This window comes from Archocentrus centrarchus, chromosome 22 (genome assembly GCF_007364275.1).
Source record: "Archocentrus centrarchus isolate MPI-CPG fArcCen1 chromosome 22, fArcCen1, whole genome shotgun sequence".
Taxonomy (NCBI): Eukaryota; Metazoa; Chordata; class Actinopteri; order Cichliformes; family Cichlidae; genus Archocentrus; species Archocentrus centrarchus.
In genome coordinates, this window is record NC_044367.1 from 13676803 (window position 1) to 13686017 (window position 9215).

The 9215-nt window shown below is 41.9% G+C and overlaps 2 protein-coding genes across 2 annotated transcripts; one reads left to right on the top strand and one right to left on the bottom strand.

Moving 5' to 3' along the window:
- Window positions 1-6865, top strand: orc3 (origin recognition complex, subunit 3). The gene is made up of 20 exons (XM_030718590.1): window positions 1-99; window positions 206-260; window positions 339-436; window positions 828-966; window positions 1144-1248; window positions 1338-1501; window positions 1610-1749; window positions 1884-2043; window positions 2235-2348; window positions 2461-2594; window positions 2797-2860; window positions 2945-3061; window positions 3197-3276; window positions 3602-3735; window positions 4467-4558; window positions 4666-4763; window positions 4846-4987; window positions 5154-5270; window positions 5487-5566; window positions 6024-6865. The coding sequence occupies exons 1-20, from the start codon at window positions 76-78 to the stop codon at window positions 6127-6129; spliced, it is 2163 nt and encodes a 720-aa protein (XP_030574450.1). The 5' UTR covers window positions 1-75; the 3' UTR covers window positions 6130-6865.
- A 160-nt stretch (window positions 6866-7025) lies between these two features.
- LOC115772400 (akirin-2-like) lies at window positions 7026-9215 on the bottom strand. Its single transcript, XM_030718628.1, has 6 exons — window positions 9022-9215; window positions 8522-8695; window positions 8239-8379; window positions 8008-8157; window positions 7790-7861; window positions 7026-7637 (listed from the first exon to the last, which is right to left on the bottom strand). The coding sequence occupies exons 2-6, from the start codon at window positions 8691-8693 to the stop codon at window positions 7627-7629; spliced, it is 546 nt and encodes a 181-aa protein (XP_030574488.1). The 5' UTR covers window positions 8694-8695; window positions 9022-9215; the 3' UTR covers window positions 7026-7626.

Consider the following 9215-nt stretch of genomic DNA (forward strand, 5'->3'; position numbering starts at 1 on the left):
GCGCGTATCCGTCATTTTAAAAGTCAAGTAGAAGCTCCGGCTTGGAAGTATACTCTGCTGCTCATGTTGTGAAAGATGGCTACTTCATCTGTGTCTAAGGTAAGGCCTTATTTATGTTATACCTCATGCACGTTTACTTAAAGCTCATTAAAGTATGGGCAGCCGTCATGCAGCGTTAACTGACACTGTTTCTCAATGTTTTCAGGGCTGCTTTGTTTTCAAGCCCAACGCTAAGAAAAAGAAGAAGACTGCCAGTCTGGGTGAGATGCACGAGTGTTGCCTTAACGAGCTGTCGGGCGATTCAATGCTCTTAAGTTACTGATGCCATCTTTCCACAGAGAGTTACTTTGTTCACTGCTGCGAGGACGCTGAGAGCAGTGGAACACGATTCGGGCTCTGTCGGGATATGTGGGACAAAATCAAAGCAGACACAGAGGTGAGAGCAGATGTTGGGCAGGAAGGACAGAGTAGACGTTTCTGTCCCAAAAGAAAAATGTGTTCACAATAAAGTTGATTCAACTGAGAGAAAAGTTTATTGCCTCTAATTTTTAATGTGTAGCTATATATTTATGCATGATTCTTTATATTATACATGGTTGTAATGTTTTTTAATCCAAGCTCTGCTTTACTGTGCAAATATATAGTGAAAAAAGCAGGAGCTGTCTCAGGAGTACCGTATTAATATATTTACCAAGTAGAGTCATTTAAACCAGGTCCCGCAAAAGTAATGGTTTGATTTTTGATTTTCTCTAATAATAAAATGAGAATGAGCAGACCCTCCTTGAAAGCAACGGATACATATACATATATACTATTTTGCTTCTTAGGTTTTACAAGATGAACTCAACAGGAAAATCTTGGACAGTTTGCTGGACTTCACAAGGAAGTCCTCCTCCACTCATCACCACAGTGACTGGACGTCACAGATGAGGGCCAGTGAGATTCCCACAGCAGCTCTTATGCTTGGTATGCTGGTTATAAGTCAGTAATGTCTAATTTAAGTTAAAAATAAACAAATACAAATCATATGTGACTGTTTTCAGGCTGTCAGCCCCAGAAGATTTGTACTATTATGGAAACAATGCATTTACTTTACCGTTGTCATTTATGCCTCATATGACTTTCCTTCAATAACCACTGTAGGTGTAAATGTCCCAGATCATGACATGACCTTTCAGAGTCTGTCTGACCTCCTCCAGCAGTCTGTCACCCCTCATGTGGCCTCTGTGCAGGCCAAAGAGTGCGGAGGTAAGGGGTTATGACATTGATCAGAAATAATTTCGTACTCCCCTCATAGGCTATGCTTTAAATGACATATTTTTGCTTTATGATTTCAGCACTGAAGCATTTGATGAAGAAGGTCCTGGAGCGGTTGATGAATACAGTTGTGGTTGTGGATGAGGAGGATGAGGAGGAGAACATGCAGACGAGTACTCAGCTCCACAGGAGCGTGCACTGCTCTCTCAGAATACTCTGTGATTGGTACATTGCAAGAGCACAGGTTGGAGCATAAACCACTGTTGGTTTAACATCTGTAAATCTATTCCATAAAGAGAACTGAATTGTAAATGAAAGCAAATTTTCATTTTTTTTTTTTTTTCCTTTCCAGAAATGTGCCACTGATACTCCTGGGAAAAAGCGCAGCTGTCCAGTCAGAGATGAGCAACAGCAGCCTCCAGTTGTTATCATTTTCAAAGATTTGGAGGCTTTTAACCCCAGAGTTCTTCAGGACTTCATCCTCATCTGCAGGTAAATGGAAACTCTTGAGTTGAATTTTTATTTATTTATTTTTTTAAGGGCTGCACACAATACAGAAATAGTAGTTGAAGTCATTTGGATTTGCAAGCTTGACAAGTCTCTACTAACCAAACTCTTTTCCACAGTCGGTACATTGACCGCCTTCCGCTGACATTCATCTTTGGGATTGCTACGTCACCCAGTACCATCCAGCACATGCTTCCCTACTCTGTATCCTCCCTGCTGTGCATCGAGCTCTTCCAGTCACTGTCTTGCACACAACACTTGGCTACAGTCATTGACAAGGTAGTTTCGCTTTTTTTTGGTGTTTTTTTTTTTAATTTGGGTGCCTGAAAAAGGAGAACGTTCTTCAGAACAAGCCATAAATGTTGCCCTAACCCTACCTGCAGACAATCAGTGGCCTGGTGGATCTTAAGAAAATAAATGAAGCCAATTAAGTTTTCTTTCCTTTATTATTTAATCCCTGCTCTCTGCAGTTGATCCTGACTCCATGCATCCCTTTTAAACTCAACGGTAAAGTGATGCAGGTCCTCATCAGCATCTTCCTCTACCACGATTTCTCAGTGAGAAACTTCATAAAGGGGTTGCAGGTATGGAGCAACAATAGTCCCGTTATGTCTGTCATTTCCTTGTTTCCTTGCCTGAAGTGTAGTTCAAATGTGCAACCATTTGAGACCAAATGTCTGCTTGGTCTTTGTGCAGCTGGCCCTGCTGGAGCATTTTCACTCTCAGCCTCTCAGTGTACTGTGCTGCAAGAAAAAGCAGGCTCTGCTCAACGTGATGCAGCTCAGTCAACCCAACTTGGAGAGAATAAGACAGCTGCCATCATTCAAAAGGTAGTCAGACATGTTTCTTTTTACAACCATCCCACATTTGTGAGGAGAAAAAAGTGTAAATGCACCACTTACATAGCTGCAAAAAGTGATGGCAGGTAGCTTAAGCATTGTAGTGTAATGCTGTCTATTAGCATGTTTTTATCTGTCTTTTTCAAACGTGAAACTAAGCCTTTAACTTATTCTAACATGTGTCTTTCCCTAGGTATGTAGAGAAGCTGGAAGCACAGGAACAGGTCAATCTGATGACCAGTGACACTCATTTAAAGGTACATTCTCATCATCTGTGGTGCCGATCACTGATCCTGTAACATCTGAGGTTTTTGAACAAGACCTGCTTTGTCTGTTTTTAGGAAGTGTGTCAAAAACTGATAAAGGACCTTCGCAAATACCACAAGAATTATTATCCCGTCCTGAGGTGTCTCCACACTCTGACCTCATCATTACCTCGATATCCTCTTGGAAAACAGGCAAGGGGGTCACTGCTTTAGTACTTAAGTAACCCACTATTTTAGAGCTAATGATGGCTAAGCTCTTTTTTGATATTCCTAAAGTACTGGTGTTATATCTGCCTTGAGATAACAGTGGATTATTGTGCATTACAGATCAGGGAGCTCCATTTAATATGCTTGGAGAAGAATGTATGGGAGAATGAGGACTACCAATCAGCCATGAAGCTTGTAAAGTAAGCCTGATTAGTTGATGTGTATCTGAAACGTGGGTGACAGCCCTTTAAGTAATTTTGATCCATGTCTGCTGTTTTAAGCTCGGCTTATTTGTACCAATCTACAGTAAATATCTAAATAACTATTGAGCAGATGATATTTGAATAATTCACCACCAGATGGTAGCATATTCATGGATATTGACGGTTGTTTTGCATCCTGGTGGCCAAATTGTGATTCATATACAACAAACTTTTGATGCGCCTTTCTTGTAGGTTTTTTTGGTCCATCAGCAGGCCATTCAGAAGTTAACTGCTTGTGGTGCTTTTGTGTTTTTCCCTCTAGGATGCTGGCAAAAGATGAGTTGGTTGCTTTGCTACAGAGATGTGTGGAGATACTGCAGTCCAGCAAGTCAAAGAACATGAAGAATGCTCTTGTCCAGTTGGAGGAACTACTTGCCAAATTCAAGCAGCTGGACAGTAAGTTTAAGATTTTATTTTTAGTATTGTGGATTCCAGATGACAGAGCTGTGGAGGTATGGAGATGTTTAGGAGAGAAGGCAGTGGAGTTTTAACCAGATTGTTTAACAGTTTCAGAGAATGAGCGGGCACATGACACCTTTTCAGGAACCAGGATGATTTTGCAGACATTGTGATCTGTAGTGAAAGTAGGGGAGCAGGTGGAAGAGTCTGGAGAGAAGAGGAATGAAAGCCAGTAGAAGCAGGACAAAAATATATCTGTGTGAATGAGAGGGAGACTGGTGTAACAGTGAAGCCTGCAAGGAGCAGGCAATGAAGGTGGATGAGTTTAAATACCTGGGATCAACCATTCAAAGCAACAGACAGTGCAGGAAGGGTGGAGACATGTCGGGGGGGATTTGTGACAGAAGGATGGCAACAAGCATGAAAAGAACGGTTTACAAGATGTTGACGAGGGATAGAGGATACACTAGACAAAGGATGTTGAAGATGGAGCTGCCAGGCAGGAGGGAAGGAACGGCAAGTAGTGAAGGAGGATATGCAGAGGTTGGTGTGACAGAGGAAGATGATAGGATGAGATGGAGGCAGATTATCGGCTGATGTGACCCCTAAGGGGAGCAGCCGAAAGGAGATGATTCTGGATTCTTAGTTTCCTTCACTGTAATTGTGCCCCAGGTATGTTTCCTGACTCACCTGCTTTCCAAATGCTCGTCTTTTGTCTTGTATTTTAGGTGCCGCTGAAATGGCTCCAACTGTAGAAGCTTCGATCACCTCTCCAATAAAAAATCTTCAAAAGAAAACTGATCTGTTCCAGCTGCAGAAGGTAGCTCACTGGTTAAATTGCGGTTTTTGGTTTCCTGTGAAGAGGTTCTCTGCCTCTTTAAAACTGCTGTATTGCTTTTACTTAAACTCTTATCATAATTTTTATAGACACTGCTGGAGATGAACGAGTCCCGGAGAGCCAAGAGGCTGAGTCCATTTGAGAACCTGAGGAATGAAGCTCTTGAGTTTATCGATGGTTTAGTAAAGTAAGACTAATGAGACTATGGCTCCCCTAAATACAACTCCTAACACTGGAAACTCTACATTTAATTTTGTTGTTCTACCCAGGAGCCATCTGTCCCCCCCAGAGTCCCAGACCCTTTATGAGGTCTGCTACTACAGTTCATCTGCCACAGTGAGGCGCCACCTCAATGCAACGCCTCGTACCTCCATTCAGGCTGCGCTCAGCAGTCCTTACTACTATCTTCAGGTACACCTGCTTCATCTTGTTAAGTGTGCAACTTCGTTAACAGCAGTAAGAACTGAAAGTGAAGAAATTTCTTATTTTAGTCTGCAGCTGGTAATGTGTAGTGATGTTCTACTAATCAAAAAAACCTGTAATAGCTTTGTCCCTCTCATGAATTTGACTTTTTTAGAACGACCGCCTGAAGACGGACGATGGGACAGTCTCCAATGCTGCTCCTGACATCTGTATCACATACAAGCTTCACCTGGAGTGTGGAAGGCTGATCAATCTCTATGACTGGCTGGAAGTGAGTTTATAAACTACATTATGTGTAATTTACTAACATCAAAAGAATTTAACAACAGCTTTCAACTTTGCTTCACAAACTTTCTTTAGCTGGAGATGTTTGTTTTTGTCTGTGTAAGAGATGCTGTATTAATCTGGAGGACCCATGTGTCACATGATTAATGGATTAATTATTGGCCCTGGATGCTGACATGAATGAAAATGTGTTTGTTTTCAGGCCTTCGCCACCGTGGTTTCAGCTGGTGAGGGTAATGATCCAGATTCTGAAAATTTTGGGAAAGTGGATGAAGTCAAACAGTATCCTTCCAGACCTTAATTAATAATTAATAATAATCGTTTTTCCTGCTTTATTAAAAATTGTATTTCTGCAGGTAATTTATTGGAAAAATTAAGCACAGTTTAAGACACAAAGGAAACTTAACATTTAATTTTTCAGTTTTGGTATTTAACTTGTAACCAGCTCAGTTTTGGGTGGCAGGCCAGACTCTTCTGGTGTCTGTTTTGCTCAGTGAGTGAAAATGAGCAACAGTTTGCCAACAGCACCCCAGACCCAAACTACTCTAGAGCAGCTAGGTACTCCTCATTTAAGCCTTTCTTTGGAGTATCATGATTGGATTAGACAATTGAGGTAATTCTGGGTTAGTAAGCAAACCAAATACTTCAGTAGTTTAAGAGCAAAACACCAAGATGCCTAAAATACACCATTTACTTGTAACTTTAGCCAAGACATTTTGTTCCTTAGCTTGTCCTTTAGCGCTCGTTTCATCCGCGCCGTATCAGAGCTCGAATTTCTGGGCTTCATCAAGTCTACCAAGCAGAAGACCGATCATGTGGCTCGACTCACCTGGGGAGGCTGCTAAACAGAGCTGTAAAAAAAAAAAGAAAGAAAACTTTCCCCTTTTTTTCTACATCTGTGGAAATTTCAGATTTGTATTTTTTCACTCTAATTAAAGACATGCACATTAAACCTGTTTCTTTAAATAGTACATGAGTTTCAGGTGCTCGAACTACTAGCTATGTGCCACTGGGGAACAACACCCACCCCATCCCACCCCCCACTTTTTTTTTATCCAGAAGTCAAAATTTTGGGCTGTTATCCCAAATTTTTAAGTTAGTAATCTCAAATTTTGAACTTGAGAGAAAATAATATTTTGAGTTATGTTGAAATATTGGGGCCTCTTCCCGGTGGGACATGCCCGGAACACCTCACCCAGGAGGCGGCCAGGAGGCATCCTAATCAGATGCCCGAGGAGAGGGAAGCCTGGGCTTCTCTGCTTAGGCTTCTGCCCCCGCGACCCGGCCCCGGATAAGCGGAAGAAAATGGATGGATGGAATGGATGGATTGAAATATTGGGGCAGTCACTGACCAGGTTCTAGGCCTGTGTGACTGTGGTCTCATTCACTCAATCCTGCGTTTTCTCCATGGTCATCACATCCAAAATGGCTGACAAGTTAGTATCATGTGGTTAGTGGTCACATCTGCAAAACCTCAATATGTACAGTCAGGACTTTTGATAAAGCCAAGATAACAGGATTGGGATTGTTCAGGTTATGGACAGTAATCATAGAATGTATATAAAAAATGGACATAGCCACTGTGATGTCACTGGTCCCGCATTAAATCCTGAAATTGAACATTTTGGCTGTTGCAATCTTTGTGTTTTGAAACTGAAAGAAGTTTCAAAGCTGGTTATCACAGCACTTTCTGTATAAAGGTCACATACAATTACTGATACAATTTGATGCATCCAACCAGTTTTCAACTCTTAAAAGATGTTTATTGTTTTAAGTAATAAGTACATTGGTTTCAAAGTGATACCAGCAGAACAAAACTCAATAAATAAAACACGGGTGGGGGAGCAAATTAGCCCACTTTATGCTCAATTTAAAAAGCAGTGAACAGAGGACAAACGGCAAACACACTTTCTGCTCAAACTTGCGTTTCTTCCACATCCTTTGAGATTGACCTGCAAACCTTGTTTAAAACTCTACGTCGCTTTATTGTATTTACATGTAACAAACAGAAACAAGTGCCAAAGCCTGGAATGCTGGGAATCATTACAAAAGTGAGATAACTGTAGATACACATACAGCTGGAGGAACGTAGGCCACTGGTAGAAATAGGGTCCATTTACATGAGGAAGCACCTAGTTGCTTACAACAGAGTGGTAACAACTGACAACAGCTTCATATAAACCTTTGCCCAAAGACATATATGGCACAGTAAGAAAAGTTTCCTTTAAACTAGCTAAACTTAATCTCTTACAATGATGTTTCCCCCCCCCCTCCCCCTTCCTCAAGATCTCGTGATAGCTTGCAGCGAGGGAAGGTTGTCTTGCAAAGTTTCTGTGCCACACTCAGGAAACATCTGGAGAAAAGGGAGGTGGAATATAAATACAGACACCACAAGTGTTAGTTTAAACTTAAAATGGTAGCGCTCAAAGTGAGAGCCAACATTTTGTCCTTTACAGCAAATGTGGAAATAATTTAGGATAAAAAAAGCAAAAGACGGAAACTCACAACTTGCAGGTTGCTCCCCGAATCGCCGCATTAACTGATCATGTGTGAACTTCACAAAGGTGTCGTACTGTTCTGAAATAATTTAAAAAAAAAAAAATTTTTATAAAATCAAGACCTTTTAAATTACAGGCTGTCATTTGTTACTTGGGGAAAATATCTGACTAACATTTGCTGGTTCTACGTTCTTAATGTGTCAGCATTATTTGAAGTATACCAACCGGCCAATTTTGAAGTCATGGTCTCCTCGTATTCCTCCCGCACCTTCTCTTCCCTTTCTTTCAGCAGGCGTTCGCAGATCATTCCAACTTGTCTGAGGGTGAATAATGGTTGCTCTTTTCTAGATGGAGAGACACCTCCAGAGGATGTTCCTGTAGATATAAAACTTTTACAAAACCTGTTGGGGGTGGGGGCTTATAATTACTTGACTTGAACTGTGTTACTTTACCCACCTGGCATGCTGGACGCATTCATAGTGGACGACTGGGATGGGGATTCTGGAGAATAGCAGCACTCTGACTGTTGGCCTCCATCTAGATGCTTTCTCTTTTGAATGCGTTTGTACTCCTGTTTGATGCTGTTGAGTATTTGTTCTAGTTGGGTACACAGACAAGCGGAGGTTCATCAGTAATATCTGAACAGCTGTCACGTTTCCAGGTTTGACACGATGTGACTCAACATGTTGTTGATACCTCTCGGTATAGTAAACAAGCAGGCCAACTTAGCTAGCATTACCTGCACTAAGTCTTGATGAAGACTCCCCAAACGGCGAAGGCTCCATGCTGAGATACTTCCTAGGGGATGAGGACGACGGGGACACGGGGACGCATCTTCGTCTTTTGGGGGATGTAGGACTCATGAGCGGATCGAAATCCATGGTCCTCTTTAAAGTGGCTCCACACGCCATGACTTCAGTTTGTTACAGGGAGAGATTGCACGGAAAACACCGAAACAAGACAATAACAGTATGACATTAAGCACTTTGGACAGCTGCTAATTGTGCCTAATCGTTTATACACCTGTCTAATTGTTATGTTCAAATCTGCTTCCTATACCAAGAGATAAAACTACAAGCATACTGCGCAGCTCCGGCTTTAAATACCTGCTAGCAAGCTAGCGTTAGCTATATTTGCTAGCCAACAATCAAAAAGAAAACAAAGCTAACGTTAGCTGTGGCTGCCACTGGCATGAGAATATGTCCTGTTTCCCTTTGAATAAAGATGTTTTTGTGTTACCTTCTGGAGGGGGAAGCTGGCCCGTTGCACCGCGCTCACCAGCTCGTCTTGTTGTTAAAGTTGTATCCCAAAAGTTGAAGTGCCGATCAGCCAGCAGCGGGCCAACTGTCTGCTATTAGACAGGGGGGCTAGCTAACGTAACTTAGCTGCCTGTTTTTGATGCGAGGTTGTGGTTGTCGGCTTCTCCGGCTTGT